Genomic DNA, 23,160 nt, shown 5'->3' on the forward strand with positions numbered 1-23,160 from the left:
TCTTCTACTGTCCAAGCACAAGATCTGTGCTCTCATGCCATCCCACAGTTAGAATTCATTTTCGGACCTTGCATTTTTAAAATATTTTCCTTGAGTAATTTTCCCATCATGTCTACAAAATTAGGTCAAGGCAAGCTGAAATTCCACAGCACAATAGTGTTTTCACTCCCGCATGGTTAATGTACCTAATAATCATTGGTTGATTTATTGGGCACTTCTGTAAGAAACTACTATAAGAAGCACCATTGAATGTGTCAGAGTTTTGCATCAAAGTGAATTGATTACAGTTGTGTGATCATTTTGTGGTTTTGCTTAAGCAGCAAGACATGCTGCTTAAGCACAACGAATAAAAATCCCCACGTGATAGTGAGGAGAGATGGAAAAATGAATGACCATAATTTGTTTGAGTCTGGGGAAAGAACTCTTATAAAACAGCTTTAAAATCACCCAATGGAAACATTAGAGTTCAGCTGGGACTCTTACATTTTAATGACAGTGAAAGGTTAGTCCTACCAAAATGTTATTTTCTGGGAAATATGGCACATATTAAAGGAACATTCAAGCTGAAAATTTGGTTATACCTAATCCAGTTCCACACATTCCTTTAAAATAAAGGTGAAGTTTGCATTGTGACAATGGCAGAGCTGGAAAATATTTTTAATCTTCATTATCTCATCCTATTTCCATACTTTTGTGACTGTAAATAATTTAGATACTCAATACTAATAGTTGTAGTATTTTTGAAATTAAAGCCTTGCTAAATAAAATATTACAAAAATAAATAAGCAACCTTTAACATATTATTATATACAACTGACTTCTGTAGAATACTTGGTCAAATATAACATTGAATTTTTCAAAGTTAAAGCATTTGTTCGTGTTTTTGGAAACAGTTGTCCCCTTGTGACACATTGGGAACTGAATATTGACAAAAAGGGGACAGAAAAAAAAGTCATAGGAAAATAAAGTCATTTGAGAATAAATTGCTCCCACAGATTTTAATTGCCTAGGGATGAAAGGCACAAAATTGGGACAGAGTAATATCTGTCCCTATTAATTAGACATATGAAGATTCCTATATGGGTGTTTTCATAGTGTTTTCTGCCTAGCAAGAATCAATACAATTTTTTAGCAAATACAGGAAAACAGCAGCTGTATCATAAAACGATATCAGTATCTCACCAAAACACAATACAGAGTCATGAGCAATCAGGAAAAGTAAGCTCCCTGGAAAAATAAATACAAGATGGCAAGCTATTAAATTAGTTGCGTGCTATTTAATGCTCAAAATCAAAATAGTAGGTTTTCTTGTACATACACGCAGGAGCGGTTTGTGATACAATAATGATATTAGAAGATGAGGCAGGCAAATTTATGCTTTAAAGTGTCTAGTTCATGGTGCGCTTTGCCATATGCATTTTACAAGAACAAAAAATTAGATGTGAAACTATGTTAGAATCCAGCACAGGAAGCACTCTCAGAATAGAGTCTGGATTTTCTCACAGCCCCAAAGCCCACAGTTGCAGCTCTGTGGCTATGTTCAAGAAGGTCCTGGAACAAATTAGGCTAAGCCTTCTACTGATATGATGCCTTTCCCTGTCAGTCACCTCTGCCATAAGCTGTACTGTATTTGCTGTTATATGTTTGCTCCTACTAGGTCGATAGCAAAAGTGTCATTGATTAAGGTGGGTGTTTGATAGAGGTTACTGGTAGTTCACATTTGGTGGGCCTTAAGGGCAGGGAACATGCATCTGCACGGATCTGATTCCACGACACGGAAAATCTGCATACCTCCTAAGCACCCTATTAACTTGATTTGAATAATTATGCAGTATTAAAACTGGTTTGATATTATCAATCTCTTCATCCTTTTAAGTTCTGTTCGCTGTACGTGTCCTACAATTACAGTGCGCATCGATGTTTGCTCCTGATAGCAATTCTCTCTCTGTACTTTGTGCCTGGTACTTAGTGTTTTATTTTAGACATGTAAGTAGTCAGAGCAGTTATTGAAATCTGTGACCTTATTTACCTTATCTTCTATACAGTACTACTGAACTAATTAGCAGTATTGACACTTAAGCCAACAAAGCTTGATTTTGAAGTTATTTTAAGGTTTTGCACCAGGATGACAGCATAAAATTACATTTACATTTACTTTCACTGAAGACCCCTAATCGGGAAGAGGCATAATAATCTGCTTTCAGCTGAAACGTAAATTAGAAGGTCTTGATCTTAATACCTTTACTGAGATGGAGTTTTACAGAGGGTTTTTTTGACATCCTATTTGCCAGAGACCAAGAAAAAAACAAAACCAAAAACAAACCTTAAAAAACCCACAGACAAACAACAACAACAAAAACAACAACAAAAAACCCCAATGAAACAAAAAAAACACCTCACACAAGAAATCTGGATAGATAAAACAGTTTAAAAAAATAGTCTTTAGTAATATTAGTCAAGAGTAGCTTAAATAAAAATCACCATTGTAGTTAAAAGGTGATTTTCATTCAAGTACAGTTCAACCCAGATTATGTGCAGTAATATGCACTTTCATGCAAGACTGTACTTAGAATTGTACATGCTACAGCTTTTTTCTCTTCCCTCTCTTCCCTCTTTTCCCTCTCCTCCCTTTCCTCCCTCTCTTTTCTTCCCTCTCTTTTCTTCTTTTTTTTTTTTCTTTTTTCTTTTTTTTAGAGAAGTCTCATCTTTGACTTTAGATAGAGATGTAGCTAAAAAGTGAAACATATTTCTGTGTCACTCTCTACCGGGATATATGTATATATGTACCTATATATGTGTGTATGTATTTTTATACAGAGTCAAATTTTAAAGAGATCATAAACTGATTTCTACTTGTACAGACAACATTTTGCATGTAAAAAAGAATCCTATATATGTTTTGAAATAATGTCAGAATCTCGTATAAATTAATTTTTCAGGAAGTAGTATTTATGGATTTGTCAGTAAGAGAGCACAAATACGTGTGTTTTCAATACACAAGTTTGTTTTATTGCTAACAGTATTTTCCTATTTACAGTTATAATGTCACGTGCTTCCTTTGTCTCAAGAATGTATTATTTTTTCTGCAAGCTACCTGCACTAATTGATTAAGACCTGCAAGGTTCATTGTAAAGTAGCAGGTTTAGCAACACTAATATATCTATCGCAATATGGAAGTCACCTGATAAATTAACCAATATTTTTCTGTATTTTTTTAAAGGTAAAATAAATAAACATTTTCTCTTGTTTTTATTTCCCTAACTCTGCATTCTTAGTTCCATTTCATTATATGAGCTTCAAACAAAATTCGTAGGAGTTTTCCCACTACAATAGATGACAGAGAGTGAAGTACCAATTACTTTAGTTTTTTGGTTTGCTTTGTTTTTCAATGTTTATTGCCCCATTTAAAAATCCTCAGACACTGCTGGACATTCGCAATGTAGTGGAAATGAAAATCCAGGTGTGACATGCTTTATCTCATCAGTCACAAAACCATCGGCCTTTACTACTTCAGTACTTAGAAAATAAAATTAACTTGGTTTAATACTGTTCCTATTTATTTTACAGTTTAACAATAATGCTCAGAACGTCAGTTGCTTTAATCATCTTGTCCAAGCTAATGTGAGGAACAAGAAGAAGCTGAAAGAAGCTGTCTATAAAATCTCTGCTAAAGGAATTACGGATTACAAAAAAGGCTTTAGCTATGCTTTTGAACAGCTGCTAAATGTAAGTATGAAAGTCGTCTCTCTCTGCTGTGATGTGAAGAGAGAGAAATTGAATGTTCAGATGCCACTGTATGCTGTTCCATCGCCTGAGTGATAACCGGTACAATACCTTTTTTAGCAAGTAAATTTATCCCGACAATATGTTGGCTTTTGTTTTTTGTTTGTTTTGGTTTTTGTTTTGTTTTGTTTTTCTTCTTTACAGATCTCCCAGCAGCTTGCTAAGGTTTTGGGTTAAATTTGAGTTTCAATGTGCTGTACTGTTTTTACTTCATTCAGCTATTTTTTTCATTTGACGTGTGACTCTCAGTTGTCACATAGCTGTGGTTGATTTGCAGGTAGCTTTAAAATGGCTCTATGTTACAGGGTTATTATTTCAATTTTACCGCAGTATCTCCTACTAATGCTTAGTTAACCTACAATTTCATACTTATTACAAGTCAGAAATAATTGACGACGGCTTGAGTAGGACAGAGGGGAGCAAATAACTTAGTTAATAGAGGAATATTAAGCACCTGAGAGCATTCTAATTCCTTTCTGTTTCTCATGTATAAAAAGAATAATTTCCTCAAAAATTAAATTGTTTCCATGTTTCGATTACATTGTCCTTTCTAATTTGCACCAAGCACTAGCTTTCTGAGTAGTGATGTTTCTGATTTACCATAAATGTTGGGGATTTATTAGTCAATTTTTAAGAATTTCTGTAGTTGTTTAAAAATAAAATAAATCTGTATTTGACCTTTATAAAGGCTACATATTGATTTTCACCTTAGTATAAATAAAGATATACCAATTTAAAGACGTTAAGGATCTACTTTAATAAATATGAAATGTATTTTTTTTAATTCTTTTTTCCCTTTTTTTCTTTTTCTTTTTTGATACATCAGTGTTGTGTCTCAGTGTACAAATCTTTAATTTTCCCCCTAATCCGCCAGATTCTCGACTTCAGGGCACTTTCCTGCCACAGTGTGTACAGCTTAGGGCTAAAGCTGGTTGAAAAATTTCTAACGCTGTTATCTTTTGATGGAGGAAAAGAAAATATCATGTTTTCAAGGGTATTGTCTCAGCAGATCACTATGTAGGTGAGCAGAGGGGTTTGGTGTGAAAATGATTGGCTGCCCTCTGCTGATTGTTTTATAAAACTGCAAACAGGATTTTAAAAGCTGTGGGATTTTTCCAGACCAGGCTGGGAGGAATTTCCCCTTTTTCTTCACCCATCTCATGCAGAGGCAACCAGCAAGACACAAGAAATTTTAACTAATGCAGCTTGTTCCTTATCGTATTTATATTTGATTAACATTATGTATTACATTTAGTGCTGCACCAGATATGTATTTCGTCTACAAGTAGTATTAGGAAGACCTGAACACAGAATAAACCTCAAAGTGAACTTGTTTGTAGGACTAAAAAAAAATGCTTAAAAACATAATTGGAGGCCCATCTCATAGTGGGGCTGCCTCTCTCATAACTGGAGACAGAGGCGTGATTAACTTCACATAATCTCTGCAAGCCTGTAAATTGTGTTTGAACATTGTGGAAGTGCATATCAAGGGAATTAGGAGATTGCACTAGGTGTTAGGAATATAGTCGTGCTCTCCAGATATTGGCAAATCCAGCTGGCTGGAGGAGCAAAGGGCTGGTGATGGAGTTAGTGCCAGACTCTGGTGACAAGGCAGTATAATAGGATGATATAATACAGGCTTAAACCATAATAATACAGGCATAAAAATATGCTTTGGGATAGTTTCCAGTTGTGTATTTATGAATTCAAACAGTTCAATTGCTTGAAGCTCCATGGAAATGAAATATTTTTTAACAGCTCAAACTTTCATAATAATATTGTGCGTACTGTTTCTGGATGACAGTTATTTTAGAGAATTTTCCCGAATACCGAAGTAATATTTCACTTGTGCCATAAAAAACTTACTGTCTGATGTGTTGCAAGATGGAAATAGACACTTCAATTTTTTTTCAGCATGCTAATTAAAGTGATTATTACTAATCTGGATGCCATCATTTTTATGCAGTATTTTGCCACTACTTATTCTTACGTTAACTTGCTGATTCTTTGAAAATAATAGTACTTCAACTTCATCAATTCAGGAGCTTTTTTTTCCCCAATAACATGACTAGGATCTGTCAAAAAAAGAAATCTCGAAGTCGTCTTTTCTTGATTTGAGTAGTTGTTTTTTGGTTTGGTTCGCCTTTTCCTTGCTCAGTGGCATGAAAATCATAATGAAAAATGCGTCAAGTCACACAGTATAATCCTGACCTGCCACTTAATGAGTTAATTTTGGGAATGTGAAACTTATATAAAACAAAAAGCAATTTCAGGCACAGTATAAAATGGATCGCGTTGCTTGTTTGAAAGAAAAAAAAAAAAAGGCTGTTATCAAGTGCAAGAGAGAGCTAAAAGTGAATAGGTAGACTCAGTTTCAAGTTATTTTTCTGTGGTTTAAGCTAAGAAGCCAGTTTTTGTCCTGGGGAAGCTGCTGTACAGGCAACACGTTCCACTTCAGCTGTGGTCCATGGTGGGCGGGCAGAGACATTCTTGGACTGCTGAGGCAAACTGTTCCGAAAAATGATGGAATTAGTGCATGAGCTTTGTAGAAGCACTCATATTCACTGCCTCAGCCAGTATCTCCCCATAATTGTGCAAATGTGGGGCGGGGGCGGGGGGGAAGTGCTCTTGATCCCTTGTGAGCTACTGACCTGGTAAGTTTATTCACCAGCATATAAAGTTTTTATGGTGGGAAAATATATGATTTGAGCTTATTCATGTTCAGATTTCCAATGTTGTTTAAAGTCTAAAATCTTAGAATTTTTTTCCATGACATGACTTTAGTGTCTAAACAGTGTAATGGAAGTAAATACCCTTTTGTAAGTATAACACTAGGAAATAAAGAGAAAACATTGCCATTTTCTGATATTGTATAAGCATATGCTAAGTAAGCCACTTGGAAAATCCTGATTTAGTCAGTTAAAACAAAGACTAGGTCAAGTTCACGTTGCCCATAATAGTGCTTGTTTCAAAATCAATAGTAAAGTTCTATAAAATGAGCAGGCTTTGATCCCCTTCCTTGTCATCTCTTTGGTTTCCCTGATATTGAATCGCTGTAGATGTAGGTGAGTTTATTTATGAATTATCCAACTCTACTCTTATTACTTTTTTAATATCGAAAACATTGCAGCCCAAAGCAGTATCTTGTAGATTATATTTCACCAGAAAAAAAAAAAAAAAAAGAGGTCATAAATTATTTAATTCCAAATGAAACACAGTGTGCTGATGAGATTGGAGAGAATGTATAGATTTCAAGTGGTTTTTATGTGTTGTTACATGTAAGAAAATCTTTGGACTTGTTTTTCAAAAGCTTAAATACATAGTTGTTCACTGAATATTGAACTACCAATACGGATCATCTCTGAGGAATAATTATTCATCTGTTAGTATAGTGATTGCAAATAAAGTTTTTATATTTTAGTTTTCTAGGAGCATTATAGAACCATGGAGGTGCAATACTGACAATTATTGGCTGATGTTTGAGGGCTGCCTTTGGTGTTTCAGTCACTTTATTACTGAAGAACAAGGAATCAGAGCAGAGAGTAGGATGAAAAGTAATGAAAGGGAGCGGGATAATCTCAGCTGAGCACCTAGGTGAAAGTTACTATCTAGTCACAAAGACTAAAGCAAGGGAGAAGTAGGTACTTTGGAAGGATGACCCTCCTATTTCTTTTCCTGACTTTATAGTAAATTCATACAACAAAATTCAGGCTTGTGGAAAGGGAGCTTGAATTTAGTTTAGTGAATCTCTAAGGGTTTTGCTCTGTCACGTCCAACTACTCAAAAGCACCGAGACATGTCTGACTGGGACCATTTGTATGCGACACAGAGGACAAGGAACGCTGGCTGTAAAATTCATGAACAATTTGCTTAGATTAGATTCTTAACTTTTAGGGAATAAGGAGAAAGAAGACGAATGCCAAAGGAGAAGCCTTTGGCTCCTATCATAAGGAGCCAAAATTCTTATTCATCTCTCTGTTCTGGCTGTGGAACAATGTTTTTATTCCTTTGTGCAGCCTACTGTGCTTTTCTCAGTGGCTTTCCTAGTTACTTTGCTGAATTAGGAGTCAGAGGGATGACTTCTCAGTACTCTCGGTTCCAGGCTTGCTCTCCAGAAATAATAGGACAAGCTCAATTCTTCACCTTTGAGCTGCAAACTAATTAGAAAAGTATGTGGTGAAAAGATCTTTATACTCTAGGCAGCTATATCTTGGCTGCAACATATTATGTAAACCTGATTCTAAAATACTTTTCTAAAGGTTAGCTATTCATTTCAGTGTATTAAAATTAAAATAATAATAATAGTAATAAACGGGGAAAGAATTTAAGAAGTGGAAGATGGAGCTTATTTTAAGAAAATGTGATGAAAATAGCAAATGCAAAAGATATTTGTACGTTTATAAGGCAGCATGTTATAGATGTACCTATAGGATGCCTACATTATGAGAGTTTTTATTTAAGGGGTCAGTGAACTTGATAGTTTCTGAGAGAAGGAGTCCAGGAGGGAAAATAAACAAAACAAAAAAACACCCCAGTATTTCGTTAGAGGGTCATCTTTCTCAAATTTCCACAAAGACAGTAAAGATAATAAAAAAGTAAGGGTAAGAAAAGAGAAGAGTAAAAATGTCTAGAAGCCCCCAGTGTACTCATGTAGAACATCTGGAGAAGAACGCTGTGGGGTTGATGTGATGGGGATGAGCTAAAGAGCTTTCTTTGTGTTGCTGGAGGTGAGAGGAACCACCAGATCCCCAATTCTCTGTGTTGGGCCAGGTCTTTAATTCTCATGGAACATAAAACTGATTTTGCTTTATTTTGTTTTTCATTCAGAAGGGGTTGTTGAATGAAATCCTAAGACTTGGGAAGTTTTGCTATTGTTGCATTAAAGTAGTAAGCATGTTGATATGAAAGCCATCAAATATAACAGTTGCTATTCCTTATAGCTTGAAATACAAACAGAAGATTTTTTTTTTCTTTATCTCCTACAGCACAGTGTTTCTAGAGCTAACTGCAATAAGATTATTATGTTGTTTACGGATGGTGGTGAAGAAAGAGCACAAGAAATTTTCCATAAATATAACGAAGACAAAAAAGTAAGTGATATATGAAAGATTTTACTACATAAAATACAACAGCACCAAGAGGAACATTTAAATAAGGAACTGAAATAATTTTTGGTATGTGTATGAAGTACTTTTAAAAAATATGTTAGTATAGAAACTTAGGGCACTTAAAAGTTTCTCAGTCTATAACATTCCTTTAAAAAAACCCATAAAATACATTTAATATTTTACACCTTGTGACTTGTTGTCAAGCAGTACAGGAGTATACCATAAGCCATAAAGAATTAAACTTTTAATTGACCTTTTTTTGTTGTATTAGTGTAGTCCTTGCATTATCAAGCAGAAAGATGGGTAGTTAAATTATATGAGATATAGATATATCTCTTCACTGTGAATATTTTCTCTGTGATTTTGTAGTTCATCAGACAAAGGCAAAAGCATTTCTCAAGGTTAGAGTCTGAATCTGAATAGATTTGAGCTGGAACAAACCCACATGTTTTTCCCAGTGAGGCTAATTAAACCTTTGAATGTCTCAGCCAGGTGTGGGATGGCTTTTTATTGATGAAATCTGACCTGTGGTTCGACCAGAATTATGGGCTTGACATGAGAATGACTGGATGAGTTGTGTTCAGATTAGGTTAGATTATGAGCTGTGCTGGTTTGGGGTTTAAATTTAGGATCTAATAAAACTTCTGGTCTGGCTTTTGCATACTTATAGATGTAAAAAGGCAGAAATGTAGGTGTGCGTGTGAAATAAAACAGCTTTATGAATTGTCTCCTGCTACACTTCAGTACATATCATTATATTTAGAAGATTAATCACTTTCTAAATTAAAGTTAGATATGAGCTCGATTCACACTACAACTAAGAATTTACTCTTCTAGTGCTTGAGGATGTACCTGTACCTGGTTTTTTGTGTGTGTGTTCTTGTTTTGTTTTGAAAAAAAGCATCTAGAAGTCAGATCACAATTCACCAAGACACTTTAACAGTTGCCATGGATGCTTATATATAAGCAGTGGAAGTATTTTGTTGGAAATCCTCTAATATTTTAATTAATCCCTCAGAAAGGACAACTAGAAATGCAAGACTCAATTTCCATCTCGACCAGTGATTCACTCAGTGACCCTGAATAATCATTTTGTGCCTACTTTATAATAGTGTTTCACATAGAATGATGTGGTGGGATGTAGTTAATCTTCATGTCTGAGCTGAAAGTACTTTTTAAACTGACAATTACAAGGAAGAACTGAAATCATGGTTGTATTCTGAAAATATATGAAGAGATTCCTCTTCAAATTTGGACTTAGTAGCTTTCATTATAACAAAAGCCATCAGCTGAAGGAAATACGTGCATAAGGGGGAAGATGTAATGATTAATTTCTTATCGCTTTCCATTTAATTTGCTGTGTTAGGAGGAATGTATAGTACGATGTCCAGTCCAAATCACCGAAACAGATTTGTAGTGCTGAGATTTGTGGTCTTACATCATGCTTGAAGATCGATTATTCTCTGAAGTATTAGAAAGGAATATTTAGAATATACTGGTTTAAAATGGTTATTTTACTGCATCCTCTAATACTGTACACTTATGCTGCTAAGGATTGGATTTGGTTTATATATACTGTTATATATAATACAATGCACTCTCATTTTCTTGTTCCCTCTAGTGAATGTGGGTTTGGGGGTTTTATTGTATGCAACAAATGTATAATGATGATAATGGTCACCGTATGGATTTCTTATGATTTCAGGTTTTTTTCTTATGATTTCAGTATATTTTCTATATTAAATGTAGTGCAGGTGCAATGCAAGGGAAATTTCCTGCACTTGATTTAAGTTCTCTTTACAAATTCAAATCTTAGTAAGCACTCACATTTGGTTACTTTTCCAACAAAGTACTGGGTTGCTGAATGCCATCCCTTACAGTTTTTTCCAAGATGACATTAGAAATACAAGAAATACTAAGAAAGTTTTTGCAGGTATAATTTGAAGATCCATTTTCTTGCTACTTATAGTTATCAATCAGTAACAATCCTTGTGGTATTGAAAGGAAATTTATGGTTGAAAAACTTCTAGTGAGATTAGTGAGATTGAATCAGTAAATTCATCTTTAAGAATCATAACACTGCCTGCCCACCCCCCCCAACAATCTTTCATTACGTTCTAATGTTTTTAAAATGAAGACTAATATAAAGTACGCTTGTGGTCACGGTCTCCTTAGAAGACTACACTTGATTCCAGAATGATGACATGTAAGCTCTCTTGTTGTTCCACCTCTGTGTAATTTAATGTTAATCTTAATCCAGTAGAACATAATAACATAATTGACAGACACATTCTAACATGAAAAAAACACAGCTACTTTTAATTTTATAAAGTCATAGTTGCATGGTGTTACCTTCTTAGATTACACAGTAGGCTGCTTTCACTTAAATTATGAGAAATATCTAGATATTTTGTCTTTGTATTTTAATTATTAATTATCATTTCTTTTTTCACAAGTAGCCAACTGAATGTAAGACAAATTTTATAATTATCATTTGTAGAGAGACTATTCAATATAAGTGTGGTGTTAAAAACTTTTCCATGTTTTACCATAGTAGCACTTCATGGTATAAATATGTATGAGCTGATGTCTTTTCTTGACTGTTCTGCATTTGTTTGAACATTTTTCTTTGTGTTTTCATACAGTATATAAAAGATTAATCTTTGTTTTATGTCACAGTCAATTCCCATCTTAGATACACTCTGTTGTAAACTTACTTTTTTTTTTTTCTCTCGTACAAACAAAAGACCATTCATTCAAAACTATTAATCCTTGTTTTCATCTTCCTGATGTAAAATTTCTTCAGTTCTAAAAGTATTTTCTTCTTCATGTCAGTTACTCTGTAATTCCTTGGCTTGAAAGAAGCTTCAATAGGTTTGGGCTCATCAGATGATTTGACTTAGTACACTTGTTTGCAGTGCCCTTAGTGCAACCTTCAAGTTAAGAAGTGAAAGAATACAATAAACAATTGGAAACTACTAAAAGAGCAACCTAGAATCTAGAGGCTGGAAAACTGTCCTCTGAAATTGGGGTTTTCATCTGTCTGAAAAAGCATACAGGTATATTTAAAATAGCTTTCTGTCTTTACAATTCATTTACGGTATTAATTTGAGGGTTGTTATAAAACTTAAGTAAAACAATTTTGAGGAGGAACATTCCTAGTTCTCATCTGCTTGGGGTGGAAAATCACAGTTGTGTTTCACCTTTACATGCCTTTTCCCCTTTATAAAGCCAGATTTTATTGTCACATCTTGCTACTCCATGCTGTGCTTGATATTTAAAAACTGGCATGTTTACCTTTACAGTGACATTTGGGGCACTCACATTAAATGTGTGAAATACCACAAACACACTAAATTTCAGGAATCGAGGTGGTAAATTTTCCTTTTATTTGCACTCGTACTACAGATGGCTTCTCTGAAGACAGCAATATAAATTTAATTGAAATGTAGGCCCAGTAGGCGTTCTCCATCCTGGGAATTTAGAATTCAGGTTGAAAATAGAAAAATTGCAGCACTTTGGGCCAAATTGTGCACCATGAAATCTGTGTTTTGAAGGATTGCTCGACTTATGTGAGTAGGAAAAGACCTTTAACATACCTCATGCACTTTTAGTTGTTTGAAGATTCCTGGCATGACAGAGGTTTGTGTGGGTCGGGTGAATTGGTCTGACCCACACAGGCAGGACCCCTCAGAAAGGAGGATCTGACCCCTCAGATGGGAGGAAAACTGTTAAGTGGGTCTCATGTCCCATTCCCTCAGAGTTATCTGCTGTGACGAATACAACCTCATTTTGTCTAGATTTTTCTGGCAATATCATTTGAGAGGAAATGGCTCTGTTCCATTCAAAAATCCCTGTATGTGCTGGGCACGGAACTGCTGCAGTGGTGAGAGGTCCGATGGGAGAAGGCTCCAGCTTGCTGGAACTCCCCTGGGAGCTTACAACTGACAGCGACTTCTAAATGGGACACATTCAGCATGTCAATAGAATGATATAGTAAAATGAAGTATCTATGAGAAAGCACTTGCAAAACTTTCTTCTAAAACAAAGAAACAAAAAGAATACCTCCCACTGTCATTACAAAGGAGGGAATAATTTTCTTTGTTGGTTTGAATCTGCTATTGCACAACTGCAAGTCAGTAAATCTAAAAAGAAAATGGTGTTAATCTAGTCAATGGTGTATGAATCATTCCAGACAAGGCTGAAAACATTAGTCTTGACTACAAATGACCATTGGAAAAGCCTGTGACATTTCCACTTGAGGTGAAGCCATGGGATTCTCATCAGGTGTCAGACTGAATAAACGTGACTTTCTGGGGTTTACTTATAGAGCTGAAAATAGAAACAGCATCTTTCTCATCTAGAAACAGCATCTTTGTCAACACTAGTGTCAGCTTTGCATAAAGCTTAGCAGCTGTCAAAGTGTATCCCAACAGTTCTTGCATTTCTGAGTGTGTGATAGACTTGTGACACAGGATATAACATGCAGTAATTAAATTAAGGCTCGACCCAAGCAAAATTCTGGTTTATATCTGAATGGCATGTGGCATAGTTTGGTAGATAAAATTTTAAGCTTTCGGGACTGTAGATGGTTCTCAGGCCTCCTCTGCATGAGCCTTCTGTGATCTTTAGACAACCAGGCGTTAAGATATTTCTCATTCTTGCTGATAGTCCCCTTGTGCTCTGAATTTTCTTGGAGTAATGGTACAGGAAATCCCATGTAGAAGAAATCTCCAGCTAGCTGGTTAAATTGGCTCCCTGGCTCCTTCCCTAATCACTTCTGTTTTAAGAGTGTGTCATCTTCCAGCTGTTAATTTTAATTCATCATATGTACGGTGACATGCAAAGTGGTAAAGCTAAAATATTCTGGGTGAAACTTGGGTCAGTACTTGTACATTCCACAATCCATTCCCTTTTCTTTCAAAGTGAAAGTGGAAACTATGTTATAAGATTGCTCCCTGAAGAAATATCTTATTCTTAAGGCAAATTATCTATTTCTTACCCACTTCTTAGCTCCACTTATTCATGAAGGGATTGCAACATATCCACTGTCCCAGCTTCTGAGTTCCTAAGAGAGATTAAGGCCCCTACATTAATGAATTTAAATATTTCTTATCAGCAGTCTTCCTCCTGTGATAGTCATCCATATATGTTTAATAACAGTCAAGTTGCACAATAATAAGCTATTTAAGCCATGTAATAACATATTGATTTCTTGAATTAATTTTTCACTATTATATTAGGCACGTTTTTTCCCCATAAACCTACATTTTGAACCACAGTTACCTGATGGTGTGTAAAGCCCTGTTCTCCCAGTAGAAATTGGAGTACAGTGATTTTTTTAGAATACTATTTTTCAAAAATGTCTATATATTGTCTTTTCAGCAATCATCTCCTAAACCGATGTGCCACTCCCGTGTGTCGATGCCCTGAGAATGCTGTTGAGTTACAGGACTCTGCCACAGCCTTTCCCTCACTGCCTGTCACTGACCTCTTTATCTTTAGACTGTGTAATATCACCTCTAAGGTTTTTTCCTTAAGGCTTCAATAAGGAAGCCACATCCATTGTATTTCTTCTCCCTCTTTCACCTACTTTTCGTTTCAGCCATCACATGCCCTGTGCTCTTCTATATATGTGCACTGCTTTGTAGGGTAAGATTGCTGCAGACTTAGGAGGTGCAGCAGAAAATGCAGTGAGGCAGAGGAGGGTTTATTTTAGGAAGAAGATCTGCATGCAGAAGAGCCTCTTCATGCATGTCCACACAGCCATATATGTGTTGGTACCAGGTTTCTCTATGGGCTGCTATTTCATTATGAGCATCAATCTGTCGTATTTTTATCTACTTTGCAAGATAAAAATCCATGTGGTGGTGTTGAGAACTGTAGAAGGGTAATGAAAGTTTTAATATAGCTTTGTTGAAAAGTGACCTTATCGGTCATATTAAAATCATGAGTATCTGTTACATAAAACCAAAGTGGCAACTTATTTTCTTCAAATTTGGCATGAAGGAGGCTATTTGATACTTCTATTTTTGTTGATCTTCAATTCCAAACCACTACATTAATAGTGATTGATTCAGGGTATCATGTAGAGGTTGATGCTGCAGATGGCATAAAATGATTAATCAAGGCAACAAGGATAGAATATTATTTAATATAGAAAGAACATTATGTTTGTTTTGGGATGAAAGCAAGAGAGTCAGACTGCATTTTACTTATTTATACAAATAAAATGCTACATATGGCATGACTGGTTGAGGTTAGACATCAGAAGGTTGGTCTTGTCTCAGAGTTCCCAAGTACTGTATGTTCATTCTTATGTATTTGAGATTACAGTGAAACGCAGTGTGAGTTGATTGTATTCTTCTGTAATTCAAGAACTGGAGGAATGGGACTTTCTGCTATGAGCAATTTAATACTTAGGCCATGCCTGATGATGTTTGTGTAACCTCTTATTTAAAATATCCAATTTCACAGCTTCCTTAGGTATTTACATTTTTCTTTTTCAACACCTACCTGTTTATAAAGCTTTCCCAAAAGTTCCTTAAGGCAAAATAAGCTTAGAGATTTTTTTTTCCTTTCACTTTACATTCATTACAGAGAGCAATTAGTTCTCATCAACACTTCCTCTTACATTCTAGGAAACCATTTTTATTTTGATACCCTAATCCAGCTATTCAACTTTTTGTCTTTTCAGTGGAACAAACTGATTTCTTCCAAATTCTCCTCAGTTATATCTTAAATTCTTCTAATTCTTTATCCTCTCTCCGATTGTGTATGAGAAGTTCTCTCCACCTTTCTTAAAATATGCTATTGAACAGTTAGAGAAACATAAGTGGTATCAAGAGAACAGAGTATTTTATATGACACTTTTTTTTCATGCACTGTAGAATATAATTTGCCTTTTTGGAACTGCCTTACACTATTGAACTCTATTTGGTTTTTGCTTTGCTCTGAATCTTTTCCCCATAGTGCTGCTTTTTACAGGTATACTTCAATTCCATTTTCTGTGTTTGATTTTCTAAGTATTTTTAATCATAAGTTACATTAAGCAGTTTCTTCTTGTAATCATAGAATCACATAACAGTTTGAGTTGGAAGGGACCTTCAAAGGTCATCTAGCCCAACCCCCCTGCAATGAGCAGGAACAGCTTCAACTAGATCAGGTTGCTCAGAGCTTCATCCAGCCTGGCCTTGAATGTCTCCAGAGATGGGGCATCTACCACCTCTCTGGGCAACCTGCTCCAGTATTTTAGCATCCTTATTGAAAAAATATCTTCCTCATGTCTTCCTTATGTATTCTCCTTCATGAACTGCCAGCTTTCTTGTAATCCTTTATTCTTCAGATTATCTTCCCACAATACTCAACAAGCTAGCTCTCTGCATTTGTTGGTCTGTCTCTTTGAAATGTAAATCTTTGATTTACTGCTGTCGTACATTCCTGTCCTCAAAACGAAAATCAGGTCTTGATCTTTCACACAAATGATCTTTCTTCTACATTTTCAGTTAACTCTTCCTTCAAAATCAGAAATAAATCTAACTGGTTTTGGTATCTTCTAGAACTATAAATTTTCCTAACCTGCTACAAGATATTCAAGAATTGTGCCTTCCATCATAATGCTTTATCCACATGAACCTATATTATTAAAGTTATAAGTTATTTTTGTATGCTTCTGGTGTTTATTGAAGGAAGTGCTGTAAGTAAATTTGAAAAAACTCACTGTAATGAGTGCAGTTGTAGACAGAGAAGTAGTAAGTTGTTCTGCTATAAGTGCCGTGTAAGAGAGACTCGCAAAACTCATTCATTCTAAAACATAAGAATGGAGAAAGTTTAGAAGTTAAGAATTGTGTTCTGCAGATAAAGAGGAAGCAAAGCTGGACACAAGAAAAAAAATACAGTTGTGAAGATTAAGAGAGGCTTTTCTATAAAGTTACTGATTATATAGTCACAATTCTGACATTTGTATATTCCCTGGGTCTAGAGTTTTCCAATTGTTAACTTTACAACGTCAGTATAAAAGTGCATCTTTCTGGGAATAAACTGCAGAATTTGTCCACTCAATAGCATAAGTAATGTAACTCAGCTAGCACAAATGAATATATATTTTTAAAAAGAATTAACTATTATTAAGTAATTCTAAAACTTGATAGTAATCTTAATTTGTTAATGCTGCCCAGGTGAACTGATAGATGGGTGTTGAGCATTGGTTGAGAATTAGTCCCTTAGTGGCTGGAATTGTTTCAGATCTTTGAATGAAAAGATTTGCAGAAATATGTAGGAGACTTTATACTAGGGTTCAAAGGAAGGAGTAACAGAATGGGAATCTTTGTAGTAGGCAAGAGAATAAGGGAACAGCTGAAACAAGCAGATGGGAGCACAAGCTGTATGCTTGCAGCAGCGGAAACGGATAACAGGTTAAGAAGGAAATGAAAATTTCAAGAAACAAAGTTACAATCCATTCAGATAACAAGAAATGTATGCTTATATATTCAAGAAGCATAACAGAGGAAAGGGATACGAAATGGGAAATGAGAAAACATGAGGGTAGGTGTACTGTAGACTTCACTTAAGCAAGTAGAAACCCTGTGCGACTTAAATGTAAAATATGAGAGATTGCTGCAGACACTGTAAGGAAGGGTTGCTTTTTAGGAGAGAACAACAGTACCTGAGATGAGGGAGCACTGTCTGAGAAATCTTATCAAGAGTAAGAATTATTATGCGTAGTTAATTATTTTTGTATGGCATTTTGCAAAACATATTTTGGTTTTGACAAAAAGCAAGAAAAAATCTTTCAAATAAGGGATGAGTATTCTGGTGAGAAACAAACAGAAAATACTCCAATCTCTACTTAGAAAGTTACTTGGATTCAAAATCCTGATTAGTGTAAAAGAAAAGGCAAAACCTGCTCTGTTGTATCTCCAGGAAATCACAGTCACATTCTTTAATCTTTTGCGCTGTACAGGATAGAATTTAATATACAGAATTGAATGCACTGTACAGAATACTATGTCTTTAATAGAACAATGAAATTGACTTGGCAATCTTACACTTACGTGGTTATGGAAGATGACATTCAAATGAGCTTTTAATTATTTTCTCTCGAGGTTTTCACAAACATTTTTATAAGTCTCATTCCTAAAAAACAGAGGGGAGGAAAAAAAGTCTGTTATTTTTCAGAATAGAATCAGCCCTCATATGAAGTTTTTGTATTCTTAGCCTATTATGTGTCTCCATTCCTCTGTTTCTATATTCAGCTTCTATTTGAAGTCAGTAATTTTAGTTGAATTCCTATTCCTGTTAGCCTTGTATCAAATTCAAAATGATGTATTCAGTGTTTGCTGAGGCTTAGGTGTGAATTTTGTGCTTCATAATCTCACTGTTAGTCACGTGAAAAAGACATTTAATCCATACTGACCAAAGAACCTGGAATGCAAGCTGCAAATATATTTTTTAATAATTCAGAATTTATTTAAATGAATCTTTTTCACAATAAAGAATTCGGCTTATATACACATGATTTTATGAAGCCATGTCTTTGCAGGCAATGAATTGTATAATGCAGCCTAGTCATATTGTATTTTCTATCCTACATGTAGATAGGAAAAGCAACAATAACCTGAATGCTTTCTGTTGCAAACTTTGTCTGTAGATGCTGTTTTATTGGGGGGAAAAAAAAGACAAAGCCAAAACCCTCTAAGGCAATATTTTGTCTCTAATAAGTATCTCTGTAAGAAGCGTATTTATAAGGCTGAAGACTTTTTTTTTTTTTCTTTTTTTCAATTAAAAGGCAGACTTTGGCAAAGATTATTAAAATTCACTTACATCATAGACTGAAAAATGGCTTAGATCTTGTCACCTAAATGGTGATTTAACGATAATACGTTGTCTCTGCTCTTCTCTTTCAGTCAGCGGGAAGGCAAAATGTACATCTAGATTTACTAAGAAAACTCTGTTACAAACTGTTAAACACACCAGGGCTATAGACAACCCCTCAAGTTGTTTTACCTGTGGATTGCATGTAGGATCAGTTCTGTTTTGTTTTTTTTTTTAATATTTAGTTTATTTACCTGATTACAAAAGAAATGAAAATGAATATCATTCAGTATAGGAGTGAAGTGTCTCATGATTATTCTTTTTAAACCATCCATAGATTTGCATAGATGGTATGTATGAATCTCAATATACAATGTTTCTCATAGACAATCCTGAGATTTCAGGTGCAGTTTGACAAGAAGGACAATCTGTGAGCATGCACAGTGATTGCATTAATTGCTAACTGTGAAGGACGTTCTCTATTACTTGATGGCGCATAAGACTCGGTCTTTCAGCCACGCTGGGATATTTGCCAATTGGTGACAAGAGACATCAGCACTGCTTGCTCGAGTCACTGATGGAACGTCTTGCCCGCTAGAACAGGCAAGGTCAGGTTGTCCTGAGCACCGTCCTATATGGCAGTGCTGAGTTTCCATTGTTACCCAGTAGTTATTAATGTTTTTCCCTCCAAAAACAAAGGAAAAGGAAGCAAACTTGAAGCATTTTCATACCTAAATCTTCCTCTTTTAAGGTGATCTGAAGACACTGTTCTGTTCCCAGGTCAATCTCCAAGAAATAGTACATGAACATGGACAAAAGTCCCTTCACCTGTTTAGCTGGCATATCCTTTTTCAAGCTCACTAAATTGTTTTCATTTAGATTTTTCAAGTTCCTGTGAAGATCAGGCCTTTGTAAAATTAGACGTGAACTTTGTATAACTGATAACTCCAGAGAGAAAGATTTCCCATAAATGGATTCTGCTGGAAATGAGAATTTTCAATGGCCCTTCCGTTTTCTCCCCATGCTTTTCCCTCTTCTAATACAACTGTTAGGCACTTGCAACCATTTACTTTCAGTCAGTGTTTTCCATGCTATACGCAGGAACTCAAGCAATTAGAGTAAAAAATGGAGGGAGTAACTATACAAAGGAGGTAGTACACTATTTTCAAGCAAAGACTATTGCATGTAAAAAAGAAAAAAGAGTACTTGATTAAAATTAGTCTTCGAAATATTCATGGAATATTAAATATTCCTTTAAATCCTTAGCTGATATTTGTAATATTTCTTTCCCAGGGCTTATAAGGCCAACAAAAATAAAAAGAAAGAAGGCTTAGTGTCACAATATGAACAGTAAACATCTCTTTAATTATTCTAGTCCTTTCCAGCTGCTCAGCTGCTTCCTAGTGTTGTTTTGACTACCAAAGAAATGCCCAAAGTGTTTTTAATCCAGACTACAGAGGGATTTACTCTGTCAACTACTTTGTCTGACTCTTGATATGAGCCACTCAATTCACAAGGAACTCTCAGCAAAAACTTAACTTTTCTTCAGGGAATGCTAAATGCTGAGTGTCAGAGAGAAGTAGCTTAGAGAAAAGGTGGAATTGAGTTGGCTTTTATTTCAACAAAGCAACTCTGTTATTAACATGACCAAGGAAGGAAACAGATCAACTGAGTAAAACGGGTAGTCAAAGTAAAACATTCAGTAGCTGAATTATTAAAAAGATTACAGTGTAATTTCTTTATCTGAAGAGGCAGGAGGCAGGATGAGTGGCTGGAAAAATCACTGATCCAAACTGAGTGCTTTACACTGATTTCCGACGTGGTGCGGGGTGGTCCGGGGAGGACGGCACTTTTGGTGGGAATCACAGGAGAAGCAACCAGTGTGCCGGCATCCTTTGAGCCACAGCTACAGCCACAAATCTGCATCACAGAAGGCTACCTGAGGACTATTTTGGGGTTTTCCAGATAAAATCCATCTCTGCCTTCCAGCAGGATGATGTGAACATACAGCAACTGCATTACACTCTGTCAGAGACGTATTAATCTAACTGTCTTAAAGCACCATTTATATTAGTAAGTTGCATGGAGCCAAGACATGAGCTTGGCCACTGTCCTGCAATCCTTTGTAGGTTTTAACTGCTAGTTAAACCTGGGAGGTTTTCAGCCTTCGCCAACTGGCGCACTCCCAGACCAGGTGCCGGGGCTGCCCCCAGGGCAGCAAGGAAAGGGGAAGATGAAAGGAGCAAAGGTTCAGCTTCTGTGCATGGATGTGGGATTAGCTGCCACAGTTGCTCAGAAGGCTGGAGAGTGGACCAAGGCCCAGTTTTTGGTAGGACTGACACAGCCAAATTGGCTCTCAAACTTAAATTCAAGCACATCATTGTGAAGTCCTCCTGGTGTTTTTGAAAGCATGTCTTTTCTCTTTCTAACCGCTGTTCTTGAGACTAATCTTATAAAAAGCTAATAAACTAGAACTGGTTTACACTTACACCTAGAAAATGTTGAGATTAAAATCTTCACCTTATTTATGGATAGTGTAGTACAGAAGTCTTAGCCTCCTCATCGCTATGTACCATTCTTACATGAAGTTATTGCGAGCATACAGAATGCAATAACTCCACTTCTACTTGTGTGATACTTCTGGCTCATCAAAGATTAAGTCTAAATGAGGAAAAGACTTAGACCACATCATCAGCAGTCCATTTATCTAATTATAACCAATTTAGCAGAGGCAGATTAGTAGGTATCAGCAGGGGATATATACCTTCATACTTCTAGCCACACAGCAGAAGAGGAAGGGGCACCACATTCTGGCTTTTTTGTGAGCAAGGAATGAGTTGCTGCGGTCCCACAAGGTGGCACTACGTAGATGTAGAACAGTGTCACTGAATTAGCATTTTTTTTTTTTTGCCTCTGTGCGCGTGTTAATTCTGAAATTTTTCAATATGATAACCATAATGGCGTTTTCAACCTCTGCCTTAGAAAATACCCCCGTTTTCACGCTGATATATTTTCTTTCTGAGGAAACAAAGAAAGCTGGATGAAACCACTCTTTTAATTTTTGAAACATTTTGCAGTTCTCAAAACACATTTCAGGGATTCATGGCTTTCACTTTAAAGACTTCAGTGAACATGCAGCTTTCGTTGTATACTTAAGGTATAATCCTCAGTTTTTAGTTCCTTTTGCAGAATAATTGCATATAACTACATCACACATCAGTCCTCTTGGATCTTTTTTCCCAATAGTAACAGTATATAATCATATCCAAAGCAAATGAGATCCTCCAATAAACTCCTAATATGTAACAAACTTAATTTTTCTTTTTATTTTAAGATAGAAGAAGGATTAACATTTGATTGCAATGTGAGCTAATTTTGAGAATGTCATTATTTATTTTCTTTATTAGACTATAATTACACAGACTATAATTAGACTGTGAATTTGTATGTTATCATTGCAGCTTGAAGTTTGAGGTTGAATTGTAGTGAATGAAAGATATTAATGATAGAGAAGACTGCAAATATACATGGAAAGTTTGGAGGAAATAATTCATTGTGGATAAATGTCTAGAAAAGTAGTTCCAAGGACCTGCTCAATTGGTCTTTAAACATGTGCCTCAATTAAAGCATTTTTCCATTGATGTCAAGAGGATTACTTGCACATTTACATCCCTTGCTGAATCAGAGAATAGAGGGTCAATTATGAAAACATTTAAGTCAGTGTTTTATCAACGCATTCGTATTTTCTTTATGCCTATAAATTCAAAGATGTGCAGCCTAGGATTATCTTTGCATCTCAATACTTGAGAGCTACATTCTTCTTGTTTCCCCTGTGGATTTTTCTCCCCAATTTTCCCAAGTCTACACATACTTTTGGACAGTGCTCACAGCAAGAAATAGATCCTAATACAGTCAGAGATATCAAAAATAAAAGCTGATGTATTTCGGTTGGTGTATCATGCCTTCCTGATGTTTCCTAATTTGTCATAAAATTGTGAATTCCACATTTTGAGTTGTAGACCTTTAAGACTTCACAACCTTAGCACATGACTAGGCTTCATACCCTGCTGTTTTTCCCAGTTGCTGTTAAGGGCAAAACGTGTAAGCAATCTAAGAGACACAGACAAAAACCAAAATCTCCAATTTCTGAACTTTCTTGAGCCTGGTATTCAGAGCAGTGGAAGTTATGTATTTGCACCAACTGAGAAACATGAACTCAGACTTCTTCCGTCTGAGCATTAAATTCTCATTTAAAAGGTTAGAGGCACCACTGCCACAGTCACTGAAAAGGTTGAGTCTTGCTCAGTCTGTCATGAGAAAACCAGCTTTACTCTTATAAGTGGATCAAACAGCTGCATCCATACTAATAAATGATCCAAGGCCAAGGTGACGGCTGGAGAAATGTCCACGATTATCCATACGGTTTAACAGACCCAACAGTATGGTTCTTGGCCTG

The 23,160-nt window shown here is 35.7% G+C and overlaps 1 protein-coding gene across 1 annotated transcript in view; it reads left to right on the top strand.

The window, feature by feature from the left end:
• Positions 1-23,160, top strand: part of CACNA2D1 (calcium voltage-gated channel auxiliary subunit alpha2delta 1) — a 408,307-nt gene that overhangs the window by 317,604 nt on the left and 67,543 nt on the right. The window contains exons 11-12 of the mRNA XM_065643236.1: positions 3,568-3,726; positions 8,769-8,873. Of these exons, the coding sequence (XP_065499308.1) occupies positions 3,568-3,726; positions 8,769-8,873 (264 nt within the window). The remainder of the gene's footprint in view (positions 1-3,567; positions 3,727-8,768; positions 8,874-23,160) is intronic.

Source organism: Caloenas nicobarica, chromosome 1 (genome assembly GCF_036013445.1).
Source record: "Caloenas nicobarica isolate bCalNic1 chromosome 1, bCalNic1.hap1, whole genome shotgun sequence".
Lineage (NCBI taxonomy): Eukaryota > Metazoa > Chordata > Aves > Columbiformes > Columbidae > Caloenas > Caloenas nicobarica.